Here is a 26,959-nt window from a genome sequence, read left to right as displayed (position 1 = left end):
CTGGACTTGATTAACTATTTCCTTTCCCATATTAGGGAAGTTTTCAACTATAATCTCTTCAAATATTTTCTCAGTCCCTTTCTTTTTCTCTTCTTCTGGAACCCCTATAATTCGAATGTTGGTGGGTTTGATGTTGTCCCAGAGGTCTCTGAGACTGTCCTCAGTTCTTTTCATTCTTTTTTCTTTATTCTGCTCTGCAGTAGTTATTTCCACTATTGTATCATCCAGGTCACTTATCCGTTCTTCTGCCTCAGTTATTCTGCTATTGATCCCATCTAGAGTCTTTTTCATTTCATTTATTGTGTTGTTCATCATTGTTTGTTTCATCTTTAGTTTTTCTAGGTCGTTGTTAAATGCTTCTTGAATTTCGTCTATTCTATTTCCAAGATTTTGGATCTTCTTTACTATCATTTTCTGAATTCTTTTTCAGGCAGATTGCCTATTTCCTCTTCATTTGTTAGGTGTGGTGGGTTTTTATCTTGCTCCTTCATCTGCAGTGTGTTTTTCTGTCTTCTCATTTTGCTTATGTTACTGTGTTTGGGGTCTCGTTTTTGCAGGCTGCAGGTTCGTAGTTCCCGTTGTTTTTGATGTCTGTCCCCAGTGGCTAAGGTTGGTTCAGTGGGTTGTGTAGGCTTCCTGGTGGAGGGGACTAGTGCCTGTGTTCTGGTGGATGAAGCTGGATCTTGTCTTTCTGGTGGGCAGGTCCACGTCTGGTGGTGTGTTTTGGGGTGTCTGTGGACTTATTATGATTTTAGGCAGCCTCTCTGCTAATGGGTGGGGTTGTGTCCCTGTTTTGCTAGTTGTTTGGCATAGGTTGTCCAGCACTGTAGCTTGCTGGTTGTTGAGTGAAGCTCGTTGCTGGTGTTGAGATGGAGATCTCTGGGAGCTTTTCGCCGTTTGATATTATGTGGAGCTGGGAGGTCTCTTGTGGACCAGTGTCCTGAAGTTGGCTCTCCCACCTCAGAGGCACAGCACTGACTCCTGGCCGCAGCACCAAGAGCCTTTCATTCACACGGCTCCTTAATTTGGGATGATTCGTTGTGTATTCATGTATTCCACAGATGCAGGGTACATCAAGTTGATTGTGGAGCTTTAATCCGCTGCTTCTGAGGCTGCTGGGAGAGATTTCCGTTTCTCTTCTTTGTTCTCACAGCTCCCAGGGGCTCAGCTTTGGATTTGGCCCCGCCTCTGTGTGTAGGTCGCTGGAGGGCCTCTGTTCTTCGCTCAGAGAGGACCGGGTTAAAGGAGCTGCTGATTCAGGGGCTCTGGCTCACTCAGGCCAGGGGTAGGGAGGGGCACGGAGTGTGGGGCGAGCCTGCGGCGGCAGAGGCCAGCATGACCTTGCACCAGCCTGAGGCTCACCGTGCGTTCCTCTGGGGAAGTTGTCCCTGGATCACGGGACCCTGGCAGTGGTGGGCTGCACAGGCTCCCTGGAAGGGGGGTTGTGGATAGTGACCTGTGCTCGCCCACAGGCTTCTTGTTGGCGGCAGCAGCAGCCTTAGCGTCTCCTGCCTGTCTCTGGGGTCCGCGCTTTTAGTCGTGGCTCGCACCCGACTCTGGAGCTCTTTTAAGCAGCGTTCTTAATCCCCTCTCCTCGTGCACCAGTTAACCAAGAGGGAAGAAAAAGTCTCTTGCCTCTTTGGCAGGTCCAGACTTTTCCCCGGACTCCCTCCCCCCTAGCCGTGGCACACTAACCCCCTGCAGGCTGTGTTCTCTCTGCCAACCCCAGTCCTCTCCCTGCGCTCTGACCCGAAGCCCGAGCCTCAGCTCCCAGCCCCGCCCGCCCCGGCAGGGGAGCAGACAAGCCTCTTGGACTGGGGTGGGGAGTGCTGGTCGGCACCAATCCTCTATGTGGGAATCTCCCCGCTTTGCCCCCCGCACCCCTGTTGCTGTGCTGTCCTCCGCATCTCCGAAGCTTTTCCCCTCCGCCACCTGCAGTCTCTGCCCGCGAAGGGGCTTCCTAGTGTGTGGAAACCTTTCCTCCTTCACAGCTCCCTCCCACTGGTGCAGGTCCCGTCCCTAACCTTTTGTCTCTGTTTATTCATTTTTCTTTTTCCCTACCCAGGAACGTGGGGGGTTTCTTGCCTTTTGGGAGGTCTGAGGTCTTCTGCCAGTGTTCAGTAGGTGTTCTGTAGGAGTTGTTCCACGTGTAGATGTATTTCTGGTGTATCTGTGGGGAGGAAGGTGATCTCCGCTTCTTACTCTTCCGCCATCTTTCTTCTTGTTTTTTTTTGAGGAAGGCCTGTATTGCTATGAACTTTCCTCTAAACTGCTTTGATGCATCCCGTGGATTTTGTATGGTTGTGTTTTCATTGTCGTTTATCTTGAGATATTTTTTATTTCCTCTTTGATTTTACTGTCGGCCCATTGGTTTTTTAATAGCATGTTGTTTAGTTTCCGTGTAATTGCTTTTTTCTCATTTTTCTTTCTGTGGTTGATTTCTAGTTTCATGCTGTTGTGGTCAGAAAGGATGCTTGAAATAATTTGTATTCTCTTACATTTGTTGATGCTTGTTTCGTGAACTAGTATGTGATTTATCCTGGAGAATGTTCCCTGTGCACTTGAAAAGAATGTGTATTCCGGTTTTTTTGGATGTAGTGTCCTGTAGATATCAATGAAATCTAACTGTCCTATTGTATCATTTAGGATCTCTGTTGCCTTATTGATTTTCTGTCTGGAAGATCTGTCCATTGATGTCAGTGGGGTGTTAAAGTCTCCTACTATTATTGTACTACCATCAATTTCTCCCTTTATGTCTGTTAGTATTTGTTTTATGTATTTAGGTGCTCCTATTTTGGGTGCATATATGTTAACAAGTGTAATATCCTCTTCTTGTATTGATCCTTTTATCATGATGTAGCATCCTTTGTCTTTTTTTGTGGCCTTAGTTTTAAAGTCTATTTTGTCTCATATGAGTATTGCTACCCCTGCTTTCATGTCATTGCATGAAATATCTTTTTCCATCCCCTCACTTTCCATCTGTATGTGTCTTTCACCCTAAAGTGGGTCTCCTGTAGGCAGCATATTGTAGGTTCTTGTTTTATTATCCAATCTGCCACTCTATGTCTTTTGATTGGAGCATTTAGTCCATTGACATTTAAAGTAATTATTGATAAGTATGTATTTACTGCCATTTAAAATCTTATTTTCCAGTCAGTTTTGTATTTCTTCTTTGTTCCTTTCTTCTTCTTTTTGTTTTCCTTTTGTAGTTTGATGACTTTCTTTTGTATTATGCTTGAGTTCCTTTCTTTTTAGCTTTTGTGAATCTATTGTATGTTTTCATTTGTGGTTACCCTGGTTTTCATGTATGTTAATCCATATCTACTTGCTTTAGACTGGTGGTCATATAAGCTCAAACACATTCTAAAAGATCTAGATTTTCTTACTCCCCTCCCCAACATTTCATGATTTTGATGTCCTATTTTACATCTTCATGTTTATCCTTTTGCTGTTCACTGTAGTTATAATTGCTTTCATATAATTTGGTTGTTTTTTTTTAATCTATATACTGGCTTATTTAAGTGATCTTCAGTCCTTTTATATATTTACCTTTTCTATTGTGATTTTCCCTTTCCTATATGTTCTTGCTTCTTTTCTGTTTAGAGAAGATCTTTCAATATTTCTTTTAAGATATGTTTAGTATTGCTGTATTCTTCTAGTTTTTGCTTATCTGAGAAATTTTTTATCTATTCTTCTACTCTAAGTGATAATCTTGCTGGGTAGTGTATCCTAGGTTACAGGTTTTTCCCTTTCAGTACTTTGAATATATCTTGCCACTCCCTTTTGGCCTGCAAAGTTTCTGTAGAGAAATTAGCTGATGGCCTTGTGGGGTTTCCCTTGTAACTGACTTTGTTTTTCTTTTGCTGCCTTTAGAATCTTCTCTTTAACTTTAAATTTTGCCATTTTAATTATGGTATGTCTTGGAGTAGGTCTGTTGGGGTTCATCTTGTTTGGGACCCTCTGTGCTTCCTATACCTGGATATCTGTTTCCTTCTTTAGGTTTGGGAAGTTTTCAGCCATAATTTCTTCAAATACATTTTAAATCTCCTTTCTCTTTCTTCTTCTGAGATTCCTATTATGCATATATTGGCATGCTTTATATTATCTCATAGATCTCATATGTTGCTTTCATTTTTTTTTCTGTTGTCTTTCTGTCTGCTGTTCTGATTGGGTGGATTGCTGTTACTCTACCTTCCAGATCACTTATTTGTTCTATTGCATTATTTGACCTGCTATTCATCGCCTTTAACTCAGTTTTCATCTCAGCAATTGAGTTATCTAATTTTGATTGGCTCCTCTTTATAGTTTCTAGTTCCCTGTTACAGTGATCCACATTTCTATTCATAGCCCTTCTTAATTCCTTCAGGATTTTTATTACCTCCTTTTTGAACTCAGGGTCTGGTAGACTGCAGAAGTCTGTTTCATTGTTTTCTTTCAGGGGATTTCTCTTGTTCTTTTAATTGGGAATAATTCCTCTGCTTTTTCATTTTTCTTGTATATCTCAGACTTTATGAATTTAGGAGAAACAGTTATCTACTGTGGTCTTGAAGGGCTGTTTTCGTGTGGGAGCCTCCCTGTGTAGCCTGCTTGTGTCCAATATTTTTGGTACGAGGGCTGTGTTTAGTATGGATGCCTGCCACATCTTTCCTAAGAGTCTGCTGGCCTTTGTCCCCATGATAGAGGGGGTGCGTTTGGTGTTGTGGTGACCAGAGCCTGCACTGGATATTAGGCGGGGCCTCCTCTTTGCTCTTTGGTTGTCTCAGCCCTGTTGGGGGCAGGGTCTGCTCCCCAGCTGTTGGAGTAGAAGCCCCCAGATCCGGTTCTAAGCTGTGGTGTGAGGTAAGTGGGACTGGAGTGCTCCTACTGGGAAAAGAGCCACTGAGTGTTCTTCCCTAGGAGCTGTCTGCCAGAACGTGTGATTCTATGATGCCACCCGCCACCCTGTGTGAGTGCCCACAAAGATCACTGTTGCTGGCATTGTCCTGGGTGGTCGCCTCTGCTTAGGAGCTCCGGTGTTCAGCTCAGAGGTCCCTTAGGCATTCATGTGCCCTCTTAAAGCCGCTGGCGCATAAACCTGCAGGAGCTGTGTCCCCTAAGCCCACAGATAGTCAGTTCAGATGGCCCTTATGCCTGTGTGTCCTGGCCCCCAAACCCGCCAGTGAGAACCCACCAGAGCTGCATCCCAGGCGCCAGCAGTGGGATTGCCGGTAATCAGCTCAGACATCCCTCAGGCGTGCATCTGCCCATGGGCCCACCAAGTGCACAGAACCTGCAGCAACCAGAGCCACACCTGCTGTGAGCACGCTGACAATAAGTCTGCTGTGGTGGACCCATTCCCCTCCTTTCCCGTGTTGACAGTGGGGCTCCTCTGCTGGACTCACGTTCTGTCCTGCATGTGCCCCCAGTTGTGGGCTGGGCCATGCTCCAGGTGCTTCGGGCTGTCTCCGCACAGCCAAACGTAGTCCTTTCCTGGGGTCTGTTCTCTGAAGCCCAAGTTTCAGCACCCAATACACACACCAGCAGGCGCGTGTCTCGGGCTGGGAAATGCAGCAGCGTGGCCAGGACCATCTGTGCTGGTCAGTCTCTACACTGTGGGGCTGCAGGCCAGCTCCCACACTCTCCTCTCGGGGCTCTGAATCTCCTTGTCTGTCCAGGCAGACCTCCCAACTGGTGAAGGAGGTTCCCAGGGTAAGGGAAGCTTTCCTCTTTCACAGCTCCCTCCCAAGCGTGCAGGTCCCATCCCAATTCCTCTTCTTCTCCCTTTTCCTTTGCTCCTGCCTGGCTACATGGGGATCTTTCTTGCAGCTTTGGTTGTATGAGATCTTCTGCCAGCTTTTAGTAGGTATTCTGTGAGAACTGTTGTGGGAGCAGGTGAGCTCCATGTCCCTCTGCTCCACCATCTTGATTTCCTTCTCCATATGTTTTCTATTTACCATGTTTTTTTCCTTCTTTTGTGCCTCCTGTGAGCACTGAATGAGTTTTCTTTTAATTCTACTTTTTCCCTAGTTGTTTAAAGTTGTACATCTCATTTCCATTTCAGTAGTTACCCTAGACCTTTTAATCCACATATTTAAACTCACCTTTGTCTATCAATACCTACAAGCAACCAAATTCAAGTGTTATTCTTTAATAAGAAAAAAATCTTAATATATGTTTACCTACTCCACCCTACCCCATCACTTCCCATAAAGTAATAAACACTAATAATGATTTGAGTGGTTTTAATTTTTTTTAATTACACATCAGCAGTTACACTGAAAGATTGAACTCTTAGTTTTACTTACTTCTGTACTCACCACAGCTGCTCATATCTCAGATTTTCCTCCTTCTTACATTCCCTTTTGTGTGTCTGTGTATAACTTAGGAGCAGAGAGTTGATTTAATAATAAAACTCAGGGTATTCCCTGGTGGTGCAGTGGTTGAGAGCCCACCTGCTGATGCAGGGGACACGGGTTTGTGCCCCGGTCCGGGAAGATCCCACATGCTACAGAGCGGCTGGGCCCGTGAGCCATGGCCGCTGAGCCTGCACATCCGGAGCCTGTGCTTCGCAATGGGAGAGGCCACAACAGTGAGAGGCCCGTGTACCACAAAAAATAATAATAATAATAAAATTCAGGTTATTAGCACTTTAACCATTAGTCTTTATAAAGCTCCTCTTGCCCTATTTTATTTTTTCTCCTTCATTCTTAATCCCTACCCCCATTTCCTATTTTCATGTAAGTATCTGGTTTTTTTGCTAGATATATTTTCCTGGATATATGGATGTATCTTGTAAAGTATATATTATTTTGTGTGTAATGTGTTTTTAGTTTATATAATGGTAATATGCTGTTGAGCTCATTCTGTTACTTAAGTTTTTTCACTCAGCGCTGTTTTTAAGATTGTTCTTATTGCTGTATGCCCATCCAGTTCTTTCCTTTTATCTAATGCATAATATTCCACACTATGCTCTAACCACACTTTAATTCATCTATTCCCTTGCTAATGGACACCTAGGTCGCCTACCTTGTGTATGTTTCTTGCATATACCTCTGTGCCAGAGTTTTTCTGGAATATTTACCTAGGAGTGGTTTTGTTGTATCACAGAATATATATATATAAGTAGTTTAAATAAGGGCCACCTGGTGGTTCTTCAAAATGGTGGCTCTAGTGTACACTCACACCAGTAGTACATCAGGGTTTCTGTTTCCTTACAACCTTGCCTGCACTTGATATTCCCCAACTTTTTAATTGTTCTAAGTTTTGTTATTTTGTAGGTATAAAGTGATATTTCATTGTTTTAAATTCCATTTTTCTAAATATTTTTGATGTTAAGTATTTCTTCATTTACTTAGCCATTTGGTTTTCAACTTTTATGAATTGCTATTTCATATCCCTTGATAGTTTTAATATTTTCAATTTCTTCTTTTATTCTGTCATCACCTGTCTGTTTACTTCATCTGTAATGGTAGAGATGACATTTTGAAGAGAAGTTCTTAATTTTGATTTACCTAAATGTATTAGTTTGCTAAGACTGCCGTAACAGAATACCATAGGCTGTTTGTTTTAAACAACAGATATTTATTTTCTCATGGTTCTGGAGTCTAGAAGTCCAAGATCAAGGTGTTGTCAGATTTGGTTTCTTTTGAGGGCTTTCTTCTTGGCTTATAGAAGGCTACCTTCTAGCTGTATCCTCATTTGGTCCTCCCTCTGTCTGAATTGTTTATGTCCTAATCTACTCTTCTTACAAGGAGACCTTTCATATTGAATTAGGGCTATCCTAATGACCTTATTAACCTTAATTACCTCTTTAAAGGCACTGTTTCCAAATACAACCACATTCTGTGGTACTAGGGGTTAGGACTTCAACATATGAATTGGCGATGGGGGGTGGGGGTTGGTGGGGAATGACACAGTTCAGTCCATCGCACCAGATCTATACAATTTTATCTTATGGTTTATGCCTTGGGTTCTTGTTTGAGAAGTATCTCCCTTTCTCATAGTCACAAAGATAGTTTCCTATTCTGTATTTCTTTTCATTTTGCTGTTTGAATGATTCTTTCAAAGAGGGTTTGCATAGAGTAGATTTTTCTCAGCCCATAAAATATCCAAAATTACCTTTATTTTGTTATCATACTTGAATGCTAGTTTGCTGAATAGAGAGCTCTAGCCTTAAAATAATTTTTACTGAAAACTTTGAAGATATTACTCCATTGCCTTCTAAATCCATTGCTGCCAATGAGAAGTCTGACACTAATCTGATTCCCATCCCTTTGTAGGAAACCTATTTTTGCTCCCTGGAATCTCTTAAGATTTCCATTTTTCCCTTTGGAAATTTGAGTAAGATGCATCTGGGTGTGCAGTTCTTTTTTGTTTATCCTGTTAGATACTTTGTATTCTTTCCAAGATGGTTTCTGTCATCTTGGAAAAATTTTCTTATCCCCTTTCCATTCTCCATTTTATGAATTAGCTCTTCAAGTGGGTCTTTTCTTCTGTACAACACATTTATTAAATCTTTTATTTGATTATCATACTTTAAAATTACAAAATTATTAATAGTTTCTCTTGCATAATGACTGATTTTGTTCTAGAATGAAATAGCCTTTTGAATTCCTTAGAGGACACTAATTATTTAAAGTTTTATTCTTTTGGTTAAATTTTGTTTGTTTCAGATGCTAGTTCTTCTTTTATATTTCATAACTTTCTTTCATATTGTTAATTTTCCTCAGACATTAGGAAGTGCTTGATTGTGCATCTTTCTCTTGAACAGTCTCCAGTCTGAAACTTAGAATGCACGTTCTGGTTTCTGGAGTTGCTTCCTGTAATTTTGGGGAGGGCCAGGACATGAGTTTGGATAGAGTGCACCTCAGTTCATCTTTCTAGATATGGGGGCTCTCTATCTGCTCAGAAGATCACTGCTTAGCACCTACACTTGTGACCACGGCCCATCTCTCAGCTAACTCCTACTTTGTTCCTTGCACAAACCTTTCCCAAATTCCTTTCAGACCCTTGTCATAGGAGTTGTTTATGCCATGTGATGTTCCACCCATACTATTGCTTATTTCATTTAAATGTAACCTTCTCTGCCTAATATCATTAACATGTGGAAGGGATCCCATTAGTCAGGGCAAAGGTGAGTGGTCCCTGCACAGGATCCAGTCCCAGCAGATGCTTTGCCTTATTAGGTTGAACTGAGCTCTTTATTGGCTCATCTTAGTCTAATGATCCCAAGAATGAAATCACTCTGCAGCCTCCTCCTTAGTTACTTATCTCTCCTGAATTCACTGTCTTAACACACTCTATTTATACTAATATAACAAATAGTATTTTCAAATCCTCTGACAGACTATCTTTTATATACATTTTTCTCTTCTAAGACAGTTGGTTTGCCTTCTGACCAATACTGACTGCCCAACAGTTCTGAGGCTCGAAAGAGCTTGCATGTTGCAAAGTCAGGAAGAAGGTCAGTGTGGCTGAAATATAGTGAGTGAGGGGCAGGGTAGCATGAGATAAGATTAGAGAAGTAGGCAGGGGCCAGATCAGGCAGGACCTCAAAAGCCTGGCCAAGGGGTTTGAATTTTTTTCTAAGCGCAAAGGGCTTATTACCTGACACATGTCACAGCTGTTCCTCTTCCCAGTTAGCACTGAAGCTCAGGGCCAATGAGTACTCCCTCTAGGAGGTACCCTGCTGCATACAATGGGTGGTAGACCCAGACCCTGGCCTCTCCGGGGGTCAGTTAGTGCTCTCACCAACCTTCATTCTGTTTCTCTTCTATTTCAGAGGTTGTGTTCTCATCTTATCCTGGATTTTCAACCTCAGAGGTAGGAACTGCCTACTTTATATTTGCATCCTTGAGTCAAAACATTAATTTTAATAAACAAAAATAGGTTAATGGAGCCATGAGAGGCATTTACATATATAACACTGAGGAGGCCCATTCACTGAACCGACCATGTTCCAGGCACTAAGTTGGCCTATGGAGATGCAGCAGCGGACTCAACAGACAGGTCCCAGACCTCACACTGCCCACAGACTAGCTTCCATTGGTCTCAGATGCTGTTCAGTAGTAATGGTTGCTACCTCACGTGATCAAGCTGGCATTGAAGTGAGGCTGCCACCAGGATGAAGCCCAATAGCTTCCTAACAAGAGACCCTGCCCGAAAGCTAGAGTGAAAAAGAAAAACAAAAAAACCCCAAAGCTAGAGTGATCCTGGCTAAACACACCACCATCCGGGGTCTAATCCTTGGTGTCACAGGCTTGGCATCTTTTGTTGTCTTTTCATCCTGGACTTCTTTACAGCATGGTGGCATCAGGGTTCCAAGAGAGCAAGGCTCTGAAATTCAAACAATGGCATTTTCTGTTGGTCAAAGAAAGTCATAAGGCCAGTATACTCCTGCAGTACAATTCTGATGCTAGTTACCTGGAATTAGCATGCATCCCACAAGTTAAGGGCACAGTCCCCAATAAGACTGCCCTCACTTCAGACACTAGCTGCAAGTTTGGGGGGCCCCAGGCTACTTGACCTACTGGCAATAAATTCTAAAGTTCCAGTGACCCCCTCGGGTTCAATAATTTGCTAGAACGACTCATAGATAGAACTCAGGAGAGCACTATACTTACAATCACAGTTTGACTATAAAGGATACAAATCAGGACGAGCCAAATAAAAAGACACATAATGAGGGCTGGGAGGGTTCGAAACACAGAGCCTCTTTGCCCTCTTACTGTGGAATGAGAGTGTGTCACCCTCCCAGCACATCTGATGTGTTCACCAACCAGGAAGCTCACTTGAGTCTCAGTGTTCAGAGCTTTCATTGGAGTTTCATTACATAGCCACAATTGATCAAACCATTGGCCACATGATTGAACTCAGTTTCTAGCCCCTCTCCCTTCCCCAGAGGTCAGGCTGGCTCAAACTCCAATCCTCTGATCACACGGTTGTCTTTATAGTATGGCCAGCTGCCATCCCAAGTCATCTCATTAGCGTGAACTCGGGTATGATCCAAGGGTCATGCATAACAAAGACATTCCTATCACTCAGGAGATTCCAAGGGTTTTAGAAGGTCAGTGCCAAGAACCCAAGACAAAGACCAGACAAATTCTTTATTATACAGCAGCCAGTCTAGTTTCAAGGGATTAAGAGATACAGACTCCACGTCTGAATGGGAGGAGCAGCAAGGTCACACAAGCGCATGCATAAGGGATAGAGGGGCTTGTGGCCACAGAATTAGGTTGCTTAGTGCTCAGATCCCAACTGTGTGGCATCTGAGAATGTAGAGAGTGAGTTGAATGGTTGAAACATTTAGCAGCCTCTCTATCACTGTCAGATACATCTCACTCTAAGACAGGGCCCTTTCTGTCCCTGGCAGAGCCAGTCATGCCCTCAGATCAGGACATTCCGGCCCCCTGGACAGGGCTAGGTAACCCCCAAGCCTGTCTGGCTTTTTCTTCTCTGTGCTGCAGTCTGATTTGCCCACTTTGGCTCACACAGCCTCGCTCCGGGTAGGGAATTGCACAGTTGAGGAGATACCTTACCAGACCACCACCACATTCCACTCAGCCTCTTGGAGATTGCATTCGGATTTCCTTGAGAGGAGAGTTCCCAAGCACCGCCACTGGTTTTTGTTTTACTGTCACCCATGACTTATCCATCTCACTTGTGGCTGTACAAGTTGGACCCCAGGAGAGGACAAAAATACTTGGCCAATAGTAGGTGCTCCAGGGACTTCCCCAGCGGTCCAGTTGTTAAGATTCTGCCTTCCAGCACAGGAGCCGTGGGTTCGATCCCTGGTCAGGGAGCTAAGATCCCACATGCCATGGGGTGTGGCCAAAAACTTAATAAATAAATAAATAAAAAGGAATTGCTGTAAAAAAAAAAAAAAGTAGGTGCTCCACAAATGGTCATTAAATGAGCAAAGGAAATTTAAGTGACTTGCTCGAGATTACACAGCAATTAATGGAGCTTAGATGAATCTAGTTCATCTGAACCCAGTCATTAGCCCAGCATCTACCCTGGTTAGATGGTTAATCCAGCGACTTCCACTTTCTACTTGATCAAACATGTTGACCCTAAGGCAGGCTGAGGTGTGCTGAGAGACCATGACTGACGCTGCAAGTGAGCCAGATGCACTGGCCACACCCAGGCCCCACAGCCTGCCGGAAATTGTCCAGGACTTAGCTGTCGTTTTATCTCAGAACTAAGAGCCTCCACTGTAGGATGTGGACTAGCCCATCAGAGCAGGTGTTCAAGGCTCAGGTCACTCCTGCTCTGTCTCCTCACTAGGAAAAGTCCCCTTAACAATGCAAGCCCTGCCCTTTCACCTTCTGGAGAAATTTTAACCCAACCGTATAGAGGGGCAAGTTCAGGATAAGCCACTATAGGGCAGAAAGTGAGAGGTGAGAGCAAAGAGCCTCAGCAGTGGTGCACTGCTGTATTGTACTTTGGCTTCAGAGAACTTGAAACTGGAACTTCGCGTACCAGAGAACTAGCTCACCATGTGACATAGGAAACTTGGAGCCAGAACTCTGGGCCCTTGATGACATCGCCCCTTATGACCCTGGATGTCTCTTTTGACCCAGCCTCTCTAGAATGGTCATTCTATCCACCACACTCCCTAGGAAGGGTCTGTTGGCCCACTTCTTATCACCAGGGCACTTTGACTTTGACTTTCTTTTCCTTCTAAGACAACCAAGGTATGTGCGCTTCCTCCCATATTCGAGATTCTTCCCGTGAAGTCACTGAAAGCGAGGAACCAGACGCTGGCCCTGCCCTTCCCAGAGCTGAGGTACCTTAGCCTGGCTTACAACAAGGTGACTCTCTGCTTCTCTACCTCTTTCCTCAGGGGCACAGACGGGAGGGTGGGGTGTGAGCTGCTCTGGCCTGAAAGCTAACCCTCCCGTTCCCTTCATCAACAGTATGCAGGCTCAGGAATTCTCAGGGTGGGGGGAAGCAGAGGGCATGCAGGCCAAGGCAGGAGTCCATCCATTCAGTCACAGATATTGATGTAACACTTAACATGTGCCAGGCTCTGTGCCAGGCACTGGGGATACAGGTGTGCGAAGAAAGATTCAGCCTCTGAATCTGAAGACTGATACTGGACAAATAATCACAATATAAGACTGCTCAGTGTCATGAAGACATTCACAGTGCTATGAAGTATGTGACAGGGCAGGGGGTCTTACCTAATATTTGGGATCAGGGAAGGTTCTCTGCAGAGTGGTGTTTAAGCTGAGATGGGAATCAGTGAGTTTATTGAGGTGAAGACTGAGGGTAGAGTGAAGTGAGAAATGTTCTAGCCTAAGGGAGCAGCAGATGTAAAGTCCATGGGACAGATTTAACATGTGTTTCCTTAACATGTTTTTGTTTTTTAATTAATTAATTTATTTATGGCTGTGTTGGGTCATCGTTGCTGCACACGGGCTTTCTTTTAGTTGCGGCAAGTGGGGGCTACTCTTCGTTGCGGTGGGTGGACTTCTCTTGTTGAGCATGGGCTCTAGGTGCACGGGCTTTGGTAGTTGTGGCGCATGGGCTCAGTAGTTGTGGCTTGCGGGCTTAGCTGCTCCACGGCATGTGGAATCTTCCTGGACCAGGGCTCAAACCCGTGTCCCCTGCATTGGCAGGCGGATTCTTAACCACTGTGCCACCAGGGAAGCCCCCCCTTAACATGTTTTATGTTAACATATTTTTCCAACAGCTATGTCCTGTAAAACTTCCAGTAAACCCCACTAATTGAGCCCTACTCAGGTGTGAAATGCAGGCAACTTTTAAGGTACTCTGCTTACATTCCTTCTGAGGCAAGTGGTTAGTACAGCCAACCTTCCTGGGTGTTTTCTTCTAAGAGTTATAATTTTAGCTGTAACATTTAGGTCTTTGATCCTTTTTTTTTTTTTTTTTTTTTTGCGGTACGCGGGCCTCTCACTGCTGTGGCCTTTCCCGCTGCAGAGCACAGGCTCCAGACGCACAGGCCCAGTGGCCATGGCTCACGGGCCCAGCCACTCCACGGCATGTGGGATCCTCCCGGACCGGAGCATGAACCCACGTCCCCTGCATCAGCAGGCGGACTCCCAACCACTGCGCCACCAGGGAAGCCCAGGTCTTTGATCCATTTTGAGTTAATCTTTATATATGGTGCGAGATAGGGGTCCGGCTTCATTCTTTTGTATGTGGATATGCAGTTTTCTCAAAACCATTTATTTTTTTAAATAAATTAATTTATTTATATTTGGCTGCATTGGATCTTCGTTGCTGTGCACGGGCTTTCTCTAGTGGCAGCTAGCGGGGGCTACTCTTTGTTTTGACGCGCAGGCTTCTCATTGTGGTGGCTTCTCTTGTTGTGGAGCATGGGCTCTAGGCACGCGGGCTTCAGTAGTTGTGGCTCGCGGGCTCTAGAGCGCAGGCTCAGTAGTTGTGGCGCACGGGCTTAGTTGCTCCACAGCATGTGTGATCTTCCCGGACCAGGGCTCAAACCCATGTCCCCTGCATTGGCAGGCGGATTCTTAACCACTGCACCACCAGGGAAGTCCTTCAACACCATTATTGGAAAGACTGTTCTTTCCCCATTGAGTGGTCTGCTCACCCTTGTTGAAAATCAGTGGATCATAGATGTATTATGGGTCCTCCTTTCATTCTTTTTTTTTTTTAATTAATTTATTTATTTTTGGCTGTGTTGGGTTTTCTCTAGTTGGGGCGAATGGGGGCTACTCTTCACTGTGGTGCACAGGCCTCTCATTGTGGTGGCCTCTCCTGCTGCAGAGCACGGGCCCCAGGCACACGGGCCTCAGTAGCTGCGGCACACGGGCTCAGTAGTTGTGGCTTGTGGGCTCTAGAGCACAGGCTCAGTAGCTGTGGCACACGGGCTCAGCTGCTCCATGGCATGTGGGATCCTCCCGGACCAGGGCTCGAACCCATGTCTCCTGCACTGGCAGGTGGATTCCTAACCACTGTGCCACCAGGGAAGCCCCCTCCTTTCATTCTTGAAACTGGTAAGTTGTGTCTTTTATTGATCCAAAGTAGTTAGAAGTTATCCCTTTTATGGACTTAAAAAAAAAAAAAAAAACACTAAGCTAGGTGCTGGTTTCTTTGGATTTCTCTGTAGTCTGTTTTCCATTTCATTGATTTCTGCTCATAACTTTATTTCTGTCCTACTCACAATGAGCTTAATTGGCTCTTCTTTTTCTAGATTCATAAATAGTATAATATTAGATCATTGATTTAGACCTTTCTTCTTTTTAATATAAGCATGTACAGCTATAAATATCTTCTTTAAGCACTGTTGGAGCTGCATCCTACAAATTGTGTCATGATTTTCATTCAATTAAAATATTTATATTTTTTTATGATTTCTTCTTTGACTTTGGGTTGTTTAGAAGTGAGTTGTTTTATTTCCAAATATGTGGGGATCTTCTAGATAACTTACATTTGTTGAGTTCTAATTTAATTCTATTGTGGCCAGATAACATAATCTGTAAGATTTCATTCTTCTGAAATTTATTTAAACTTATTTTATGGTCCATCCTATATTCTAGCTTGGTGAACACTCTGTGTGCACTTAGAAAAAAATGTATATTCTGCAGTTTTGGGGGATAGTGTTCTATAAATATCAACTAAGTTAAGGTGGTTGGTGGTGTCACTCAGATCTTTTATGTACTATTGTTTTATGTGTTCTATTAATTATTGAGAGCAGTATGCTAAAATCTCCAGCCATGATTGTGGATTTATTTCTCGCTTTAGTTCTGTCAGTTTTTGCTGCATGTATTTTGAAGCTCTACCCTTGGGTACATTTTCATTTAGAATTTTTATATCTATTTGATGTGTTTATCCTTTTGTTATTATGATTTGTCTTCCTTTGCCTCTAATAATACTCCTTGTTTTAATGTCTATTTTGTCTGATTTTAGTATAGATGGACAGCTCTCTTATGCTTACTGTTTGCATGGTGTATCGTTCTTTCCTTTTACTTTCAACCTATTTATAACTTTGTATTTAAAGTGTATCTCACTGAGACAGCATATAGTTGGTTCTTGCTGGGATGCTGGAGCATTTTCTCAGCATTCCTGCTCTATCCTCATCTTGCAGCCTTTTCTGTGTTCCTACACCTCAGAGGGTTTATCTCCACACTCTTGTTCCTCCCCCAGCAGTGACTGCTTTCACTTGTTAGTTAGTGCTTGCTAGTCTGATGGTAGGGTACCAGTGGGAGGGCCCAACCCCTGTCTTAAGTAGGCCCTGGGTTCCTGTGTCTCAAGGATGTACCCTTCTCAGGGGTCCTACCCCTGTCCCAGCAGTAGGCGACTTCTAATGAAATGGGCCAGGTCGAATTCCCCCCCTACCACAGGAGTAGCAGGTTTTAATTTTTTCCCTCCCCAGATGCAGGGCCCTGGGCCCAACAGGGTTTGTTGACCTTCCTCAGCAGCTTCAGGCTTTTGTTCACTAGGGAGCAGGGTTGGCAGGGCTTCCTGCCTTTCCTACAGTGGCAGCTGCTCTCCTCCTCCAGACCTACACCCCAAGGAAGGCTTTCTCCAGTCTCCCTCACTGTGTCCAGTCTTTTGCCTACAAGTGGGCGTGAATTCCCCTTGTGTCTGCAGCTCTCAGGAGTTCTATTCTCCTACTGTAGCCCACACTTGGCCTTTAGCAGTTCATTAAAAATTTTAGCTGACTTCTTAAATACTTAAATGCCACTCATCATCTTTTCCTCCCACGTTCTGCCACAGGTGAGCCAGGGTCCGTGTCCCATCCCTCCTTGGAGGTGCCCTACTTTCCTTATATTTCAGGCCACTTGATTGCCCTGAGACCTTAGCTCTCTGTTGCACTCAAGAAAAGTTGTGCAGGTGTAGGTTATTCAGTTTTTATATTGTTGTTAGGAGGTGAGCAGCAGTCTTTCCTGTTTTCTACATTTCACTTGAGTTTTTAAACATTTTTCTTTATGAGAGTTACCCCCTTACATATATCTTTTTGTCTGTGATCAGTTGTCTACTGCCAGAATGTAGGTTCTTTTGCAAGCTGTGACTTTGTTTTGCTTACAACTATTTCATCATCTTTTCAAATAGCACCTGATACATGTTAGGTGCTCAGTATGTTTGTGAGATGAATGAGTGATGTTCTGATCATGTCAAGGAGTACTCAGGCAACCTGTGTTGAAATTAATATTCAATTTATTAAAGTTAAAAATTTTAAAACCAGTTATGCCTTCAAACAGAATTTATATACATCTAGAATATTCACTTAGAAATCTAGTAATTTTTGTGCCAAAAGTAAAATAATCACTTTGACTCCACCTTTAACTAATATTTACTTACTTCATAAGTTTGACTATTAAGTTATATTCACCCTAACCCAGTGAAAAATTGGGCAGAAATTTCAAGGTGTCATTGGAATCTGAATTTATTTCCAGGGGCATTAAACTCACCTTATAAGGAACAAGCTAACCTGATGGTCAAATTCTGCTTACAATAATCAGCCAGAATCCTAAGCCTATATCTTTCAGCTGGGACTTAATTTCACAGAAAATATGGCACACGTGCCCTGGGTATCATTCAACTTTCCACCAGTATTTTTTTAAATAAATTTATTTATTTATATTTTTGGCTGCGTTGGGTCTTCCTTGCTGCGTGCGGTAGTTGCGGTGAGTGGGGGCTACTCTTCGTTGCGGTGCGCGGGCTTTTCACTGCGGTGGCTTCTTCTCTTGTTGTGGAGCATGGGCTCTAGGCGTGTAGGTTTCAGTAGTTGTGGCACGCGGGCTCAGTAGTTGTGGCTCACGGGCTCTAGAGTGCAGGCTCAGTAGTTGTGGCGCACAGGCTTTGGCGCACGGGCTTAGCTGCTCCGCGGCATGTGGGATCTTCCCGGACCAGGGCTCGAACCCATGTCCCCTGCATTGGCAGGCGGATTCTTAACCACTTCGCCATGAGGGAAGTCCCTCCACCAGTTTTAATTGTAACCTTCTTCAACTTTTTAGCTACCTGATTTGGATGGATGTAATTTTGTATCCTGACAAAATTAAATTCTCCATCTCCCATTTTGTGGTGACTGCTTCTTGACTACTTGATTTGCACAAAAGTGACTCTGCACCCTCTTTAACCGTCATTATATAGTCATTTATCAACACATATTAGGTTTCTTTGTAGATTCATCTTTCTTCCCTCTTTTTCTACAGTCTAGATAAGAAGTCAGCAAAACTTTTTCTGTAAAAGAGACAGATAGTAAATATATTACTCTGTCACAACTAGTCAACTCTGCCCTTGTAGCACAAAAGGCAATACATAAGTGAATGAGCATGTCAGTGTTCTAATGAAACCTTATTAAACAGACAGGGACCCAGATTTTGGCCAACAGGCTATATCTGCTGACCCTGGTTTTTGTATATTCTTTGGCTAAGAGTGATACTTACATTTTTAAATGGTTGAAAAAATCAAAAGAAGAATAATACTTCATGACCCATGAAAATTATGTGAAATTCAAATTTCAGAGTCCATAAATAAAGTTTTGTTGGAAAACTTATTTACTTATGAATTGTCTATGGCTGCTTTTGCGCTACAACAGCAAAGTTGAATAGTTGCAACAGAGACCGTATGGCCTGCAAAGCCTAAAACATTTATCTGGCCTCTGACAGAAAAGGTTTGCTGACCTCTGGTCTAGATGATCAAATGTGAAAGTCCTTCAAGGCCTACTTTGAGTCCCTTTTCTCCTCTTACTCTGTGTTTTCTCCCGAGGCTGGCTTCACATACCCATTGCCCATGACCAATGCCTCACAAACTTATAAATCCTTTATACCTGAGACCAGTGTATCTACTGTCTACTTGAATTTCTACTTGGAGATCTAAAAGGCACCTCCAAAAACACATATCCAAAGTGAATTAATGATCTTATCAATTCAAAAATGGATGTTCTTCCATGATTCCATATCGTTGTCAATAGCTGAGTTACTTGAGCTATTGACTCCGTTCAGGTACTTGAGCCAAACCCTGGTTGTCATCTTTGATACTTCTCTCTCCTGTACATCCCTCCTCCCCACCCATATCTAATCCAAGTCCTGTCAAATTTAAGTCTCCATATTTCTGTTTTTTATGGAATTATAGTTGATTTACAATATTGTGTTAGTTTCAGGTGTATAGCATAGTGATTCAATATTTTTGCAGGTTATATTCCATTATAGGTTATTACAAGACTGAGTATAATTCCCTGTGCTATACAGTATATCCTTGTTGCTTATCTATTTTATATATAATAGTTTATATTTCTTAATCCCATACCCCTAATTTGTCCTGCTTCACTCTCTTCTTTGGTAACCACAAGTTTTTCTGTGAGTCTGTTTCTGTTTTGTATATACATTCATTTATATTATTTTTTAGATTCCAGTATAAGTGATATCATACAGCATTTGTCTTTCTCTAACTTATTTCACTAAATGTAATATTTTCTAGGTCTATCCATGTTGCTGCAAATGGCATTATTTCATTTTCTTTATAGCTGAGTAATACCACCAGTTTACATTCCCACCAATAGTATACGAGGGTTCCCTTTTCTCCACATCTTCTCCAACATTTGTTATTGGTAGACTTTTTTTTAATATTTGTAAATTTTTATTTATTTATTTATTTATTTATTTATTTATTTATTTATTTATTTATTTATTTATTTATGGCTGTGTTGGGTCTTCGTTGCTGCACGCAGGCTTTCTCTAGTTGCAGTGAGCAGAGGCTACTGTTCGTTGTGGTGCACGGGCTTCTTATGGTGGTGGCTTCTCTTGTTGCAGAGCATGGGCTCTAGGCATGCAGGCTTCAGTAGTTGTGGCTCACTGGCTCTAGAGCACAGGCTTAGTAGTTGCGGTGCACGGGCTTAGTTGCTCTGCAGCATGTGGGGTCTTCCCAGACCAGGCTTGAACCTACGTCCCCTGCATTGGCAGGCAGATTCTTAACCACTGCGCCACCAGGGAAGTCCCATGGTAGACTTTTTGATGATAGCCATTCTGACAGAGGTAAGGTGATATCTCATTGTTTTGATTTGCATTACTCTATTAGCGATGTTGAGCATATTTCATGTGACTGTTGGCCATCTGTATGTCTTTGGAAAAATATCTATTCAAATCTTCTGCCCAGTTTTCAATTGGATTATTTGGGGTTTTTGGATAATGAGTTGTATGAGCTGTTTGTATGTTTTAGATATTAACCCCTTGTTAGTTGAATCATTTGCAAATATTTTCCCCCATTCCACAGATTGCCTTTTTGCTTTGTCAGTGGTTTCCTTTGCTATGCAGAAGCTTTTAAGTTTTATTAGGTCCCATCTGTTTATTTTTGCTCTTATTTCTTTTGCCTTAGGAAAGTGATGCAAAAAAATATTGCTATAATTTATGTCAAAGAGTGTTCGGCCTATGTTCTCTTCTAGGACTTTTATGATTTCAGGTCTTACATTTAGGTGATTAAACCATTTTGAGTTTAGTTTTGTATATGGTGTAAGAGAATGTTCTTTTTTTGGCTGCGCTGCGCAGCTTGCGGGATCTTAGTTCCCTGACCAGGGATTGAACCTGGGCTCTTGGCAGTGAAAGCATGGAGTCCTAAACACTGGACTGCCAGGGAGTTCCCAAGAGAATGTTCTAATATATATATATATTTTTTTACATGTAGCTGTCCAGTTTTCCCAGCACCACTTACTGAGGAGACTGTCTTTTTTCCATTTATATTCTTGCCTCCTTTGTCATAGATTAATTGACCGTAGGTGTGTGGCTTTATTTCTCAGTTTTTTATTCTGTTCCATTGATGTATGTGTCTGTTTTTGTGTCAACACCATGCTGTTTTTGATTACTATATAGCTTTATAGTATAGTCTGAAGTCTGGGAGGGTTATACCTCCAGCTTTGTTCTTTTCCTCGGGACTGCTTTGGCAATTCTGGGTCTTTTGTGTATTTTAGTATTATTTCTTCTAGTTCTCTGGAAAAAGTAATGGGTATTTTGATAGGGATTGCATTAAATATGTAGGTTGCTTTGGGTAGTATGGCCATTTTAACAATACTAAAATCTTCCTATCCTCCAGCATGGGATATCTTTCCATTTCATTGAATCATCTTTAATTTCCTTCATCCATGTTTTACAGTTTTCCAAATAGAGGCTTTCACTTCCTTGGATAAGTTTATTCCTAGGTATTTTTGGATGTGATTAAAAAATTTTTTTAATTGAAATATAGTTGCTGTACAATATTATATGTTAGAGATGTACAATACAGTGATTCATAGTTTTTAAAGGTTGTACTCCATTTATAATTACTATAAAGTAATGTCTATATTCCCCGTGTTGTACAGTATATCCTTGGAACTTGTTTTATACCTAATAGTTTGTACATCTTTCTTCTCTACGCCTATATTGCCCCTTCCCCCTTCCCTTTCCCTGTTGGTCACCACTAGTTTGTTTTCTATATCTGTAAGTCTGCTTCTTTCTTATTATATTCACTAGTTTCCTGTATTTTTTAGATTCCACAACTAAGTGATATCATACAGCATTTGTCTTTCTCTGACTTACTTCACTTAAAATAATACCCTCCAAGTCCATCCATGTTGCTGCAAATGGCAAGATTTCATTCTTTTTTATGGCTGAGTATTAGTCCATTGTGTGTGTGTGTGTGTGTGTGTGTGTGTGTGTGTGTGTGTGTGTATACCACGTCTTCTTTATCCATTCATCTGTTGATGGTCACTTAGGTTGCTTCCATGTCTTGCCAGTTGTAAACAATGCTGCTATGAACACTGGGATGCATGTACCTTTTCAAATAAGTGCTTTTGTTTTTTTCAGATATTTACCCAGGAGTAGAATTGCTTGGTCAATGGTAGTTCTATTTTAAGTTTCTTGAGAAACCTCCATACTGTTTTCCACAGTGGCTGTACAGTTTACATTCCCGCCAACAGTGTATGAGGGTTGTCTTTTCTCCACATCCTCTCCAACAATTGTTATATTTGTGTTCTTTTTGATGATAGCCATTCTGAGAGGTTTGAGGTGATATCTCATTGTGGTTTTGATTTGCATTTCCCTAATAATTAGCAGTGTTCAGCATCTTTTCATGGGCCTGTTGGCCATCTGCATTTGCTCTTTAGAAAAATGTCTTCAGTTCTTCTGCCCATTTTTTAATCAGGCTGTTTGGTTTTTTTGATGTTGAGTTGTATGAGCTATTTATATATATATTGGATATTAATCCCTTATTGGTCATATCATTTTCTCCTACTCAGGAGGTTGTCTTTTCCTTTTTTCAATGGCTTCTATTGCTGTGCAAAAACTTTTAGGTTTAATTAGGTTCCATTTGTTTATTTTTGCATTTATTTCCTTTGGTTTAGGAAACAGATCCAAAAAAATATTGCTATGATTTATGTCAAAGACTGTTCTGCCTTTGTTTTCCTCTAAAAGTATTACAGTATCCAGTCTTACATTTAGGTCTTTAATCCATTTTGACTTTATTTTTGTATATGGTGTTCACGAACGTTTTAACTTCATTCTTTTAAGTTAGCTGTCCAGTTTTCCCAGTACCTCTTATTTGAAGAGATTATCGTTTCTCCATTGTATATTCTTGCCTCCTTTGTCATAGATTAATTGATCATAAGTGCATGTTTTTTTTTCTGGACTCTCTCTACTGTTGCATTGATGTCTCTTTTTATGCCAGTACCATAATGTTTTGATTACATTGTAGCTTTGTAATATAGTCTGAAGTCAGGGAGCATGATTCGTCCAGATCTGTTATTCTTTATCAAGATTGTTTTGACTATTTGGGTTCTTTTGTGTTTCAATACAAATTTTAATATAGTTTGTTCTGGTTCTTTGAAAAATGCCGTTCATATTTTTTTGAATTTTAATATCCTTATTGGAGTTTAATTGCTTTACAATGTTGTGTTAGTTTCTGCTGTACAACACAGTGAATCAGCTATATGTATACATATATCCCTATATCCCCTCCCTCTTGAGTCTCCCTCCCACCCTCCCTATCCCACCCCTCTAGGTCATCAGAAGGCATCAAGCTGATCTCCCTGGGCTATGCAGCAGCTTCCCACTAGCCATCCACTTTACAATTGGTAGTGTATATATGTCAATGCTACTCTCTCACTTCGTCCCAGCTTCCCCTTCCCCCCCCCCCCCGTGTCCATTGATAGCTTGATAGGGATTGCATTGAATCTGTAGATTGCCTTTGGTAGTATGGTCATTTTAACAATATTGATTCTTCTAATCCAAGAACACGGTATATCTTTCCATCTGTTTGTTGTCTTCTTTTTCTTTCATCAGTGTCTTATACTTTTCCGAATACAGTTCTTTTGCCTCCTTAGGTAGGTTTATTCCTAGATATTTTATTCTTTTTGATGTGATGGTAAATGGGATTGTTTCATTAATTTCTCTTTATGATAGTTCATTGTTAATGTGTAGGAATGGAACAGATTTCTGTATGTTGATTTTATATCCTGCAACTTTACTGAATTCAGTGATGAGCACTAGTAGTTTTCTGGTGGTGTCTTTAGGATTTTCTGTATGTACTATTGCATCAGCTGCAAATGGTGACAGTTTTACTTCTTCCTTTCCAATTTGGATTCCCTTTATTTCTTTTCATCTCTGACTGTCGTAGCTAGGACTTCCAAAACTATGTTGAATAAAAGTGGCTAGAGTGGACATCCTTGTCTTGTTCCTGATCTTAGAAGAAATGCTTTCAGCTTTTCACCTTCGAGTATGATGTTAGCTGTGGGTTTGTCATATATGGCCTTTATTATGTTGAGGTACAGTCCCACTATGCCCACTTTCTGGAGAGTTTTTATCATAAATGGGTGTTGAATTTTGTCAAAAGCTTTTTCTGCATCTATTGAGATGGTCATATGGTTTTTATTCTTCAATCTGTTGATGTGGTGTATCACACTGATTGATTTGTGTATATTGAAGAATCCTTGCATCCCTGGGATAAACCCCACTTGATCATGGTGTATGATCCTTTTATTGTTGGATTTGGATTGCTAGTATTTTGTTAAGGATTTTTTCATCTCTGTTCATCAGTGGTATTGGCCTGTAATTTTCTTTTTTTGTCATATCTTTGTGTGGTTTTGGTATCAGGGTGATGGTGAACTCACAGAATGAGTTTGGGAGTGTTCCTTCCTCTGCAATTTTTTGGAATAGTTTCATAGGATTGGTGTTAACTCTTCTCTAAATGTTTGATAGAATTTGCCTGTGAAGCCATCTGGTCCTGGACTTTTGTTTGTTGGACTTTTTAAAATCACAGTTTTAATTTCAGTACTGGTAATTGGTCTGTTCATATTTTGTATTTCTTACTGGTTCACTCTTGGAAGATTGTACCTTTCTAGGAATTTGTCCATTTCTTCTAGGTTGTCCATTTTATTGTCACGTAGTTTATTGTAGTAGTCTCTTATGATCCTTTGTATTTCTGTGGTGTCAGTTGTAACTTCTTTTTCATTTCTGATTTTATTGATTTGAGTCCCCTCCCTTCCTTCTTTGATGAGTCTGGCTAAAGTTTTATTAATTTTGTTTTTCTTTTCAAAGAACCAACTTTTAGTTTCATTGATCTTTTCTATTGTTTTCTTCATTTCTGTTTCATTTATTTCTGCTCTGATCTTTATGATTTCTTTCCTTCTACTAACTTTGGGTTTTGTTTGTTCTTCTTTCTCTAGTTGTTTTAGGTGTAAGTTTGGGTTGTTTGAGATTTTTTCTTATTTCCTGAGGTAACACTGTATTGCCATAAACTTTCCTTTTCTAACTGCTTTTGCTGAGTGCCATACGTTTTGGATTGTCGTGTTTTCATTTTCATTTGTCTCTAGGTATTTTTTTAATTTCACCTTTGATTTCTTCAGTGATCCATTGGTTGTTTAGTAGCATACTATTTATCCTCCAAGTGTTTGTGTTTTTTACAGTTTTTTTTTCTTGTAGTTGATTTCTAATCTCAGCGTTGTGGTCGGAAAAGATGCTTGATAAGATTTCAGTTTTCTTAAATTTACCATGGCTTGCTTTGTGGCCCAGCATGTGATCTGTCTTGGAGAATGTTCCATGTGCACTTGAGAAGAATGTGTATTCTGCTGCTTTCAGATGGAATGTTCCATAAATATCAATTAAGTCAATGTGATCTAATGTGTTATTTAAGGCCTGTGTTTCCTTATTGATTTTCTATCTGGATGATCTGTCCATTGATGTACGTGGGGTGTTAAAGTCCCCCACTATTATTGTGTTACTATCGATTTCTCCTTTTATGGCTATTAGCATTTACCTTATACATTGGTGAGCTCCTATGTTGCATGCATATATATTTACAATTGTTATATATTCTTGGATTGATCCCTTGATCATTATGTAGTGTCCTTCTTTGTCTCTTGTAACAGTCTTTATTTTAAAGTCTATTTTGTCTATATGAGTATTGCTACTCCAGCTTTCTTTTGATTTCCATGTGCATGGAATACCTTTTTCCATCCCCTCACTTTCAGTTTGCATGTGTCTCTAGATCTAATATAAGTCTCTTATAGGCAGCATATATACAGGTCTTGTTTTTTTAACCATTTAGCCACTCGTTGTCTTTTGGTTGGAGCATTTAGCCCATTTACATTTAAGGTAATTATTGATACGTATGTTCTTACTGCCATTCTGTTAATTGTTTTGTTTTTGTTTCCATAGGTCTTTTTTCCCCTTTCTTCTTTTGCTCTCTTGTGATTTGATGACCATCTTTAGTTTTATGTTTGAATTCCTTTTTCTTTTTTGTGTGTATATCTATTACAGGTTTTGGTTTGTGGTTACCATGAAGTTTTTGTATAGCAGTCTCTCTCCCTCTCCCTCTCCCTCTCTCTCTCTATATATATGTAGATGTGTGTATATATATATATATGTGTGTGTGTGTGTGTGATTGTATTAAGTTGCTGATCTCAATTTCAAATTCTAGTGATCTGTTCTTCCGTACCATTATTGATTCCTTCTAGTGTATTTTTCATTTCAGTTATTGTATTCTTCACCTCTGTTTGATTGTTCTTTATATTTTCTCTTTTTTAAAAAAACTAACTTCTCCCTCTGTGCATCCATTGTCCTCCCAAGTTCTTTGATCACGTTTACAATCTTTACTCTGAACTCTGGCCTGCAGATTTTCTGATGAAAAATCAGCTGATAGCTTTATAGGAGTTTCCTTGCTGCTTCTTGTATTCTCTTTAATTGTTGTCATTTTAGTTACAATGTGTCTTGATGTATTCCTCTTTTGAGTTAATCCTGTATGGGACTCTCTGTGCTTCCTGAACTTGGATGTCTGTTTCCTTTCCCAGTGAGGCAAGTTTTCAGCTATTATGTCTTCAGTTGTTCTCAGCCTCTTTCTCTTCTCTTTCTGAGACCCCTATAGTGCAGATATTTGTGCACTTGATGTGGTCCCAGAGGCCTCTAACTGTCCTCATTTCTTTTCATTTCTTTGTCTTTTTTTCTATTCAGTGGCAGTGATTTCCACTACTCTGTCTTCCAGCTCACTGATCTCTTCCTCTGTGTTATATAGTCTACTATTGATTCCTCATAGTGTTTTCATTTCAGTTATTGCATTCTTCATCTTTGTTTATTCTTTATATTTTCTAATTCTTTGTTTAAAAACTTCTAACTTCTCTCTCTTTGCATCCATTCTTTGTCCAAGTTCTTTTATCATCCTTATGATCATTACCCTGAACTCTTTCTCAGGTAGATTGCCTATCTCCACTTAGTTTTTCTTCTGAGGTTTTCGCTTGTTCCTTCATCTGGAACATGTTCCTATTTCACCTCATTTTGCCTGTTGCTGTTTTTATTTTTATGCATTTGGCAGGTTGGTTCTGTTTCCCGGCTTTGAAGCAGTGTCCTTCTGTAGGAGATGTCCTCTGTGTCCCAGCAGTACACTACCCTCTCATCACCAGAGCTGTGTATGCTGTGTGGATCTTCTGTGGCAGGCTGACTGTGTGTGAGCATGTGGGTGGTCTGCTTGACTTGATTGGTCCCCGGTCCTGTTGATTGCCAGACCCTGCCTTGTGTGGAGGCTGCCTGTC

At 41.3% G+C, this 26,959-nt stretch overlaps 1 protein-coding gene across 8 annotated transcripts in view; it reads left to right on the top strand.

The window, feature by feature from the left end:
• Positions 1 to 26,959, top strand: part of XRRA1 (X-ray radiation resistance associated 1) — a 102,915-nt gene that overhangs the window by 59,587 nt on the left and 16,369 nt on the right. For 7 of the 8 annotated variants that reach the window (XR_009564916.1, XM_060303691.1, XM_030836073.2 and 4 more), the window contains 2 exons: positions 9,761 to 9,801; positions 12,666 to 12,791. The exons of the other annotated variant lie outside the window; for it this stretch is intronic. Coding sequence is in view for 6 of the 7 variants with exons in the window: in XM_060303691.1 (XP_060159674.1) it covers positions 9,761 to 9,801; positions 12,666 to 12,791 (167 nt within the window). In the remaining variant the exon portion in view is untranslated. The remainder of the gene's footprint in view (positions 1 to 9,760; positions 9,802 to 12,665; positions 12,792 to 26,959) is intronic. 8 annotated transcript variants of the gene reach the window in all.

Source organism: Globicephala melas, chromosome 8 (assembly GCF_963455315.2).
Source record: "Globicephala melas chromosome 8, mGloMel1.2, whole genome shotgun sequence".
Lineage (NCBI taxonomy): Eukaryota > Metazoa > Chordata > Mammalia > Artiodactyla > Delphinidae > Globicephala > Globicephala melas.
The sequence above is the reverse complement of the archived record's forward strand: the minus strand, read 5'-3'. Positions and strand labels throughout refer to the sequence as shown.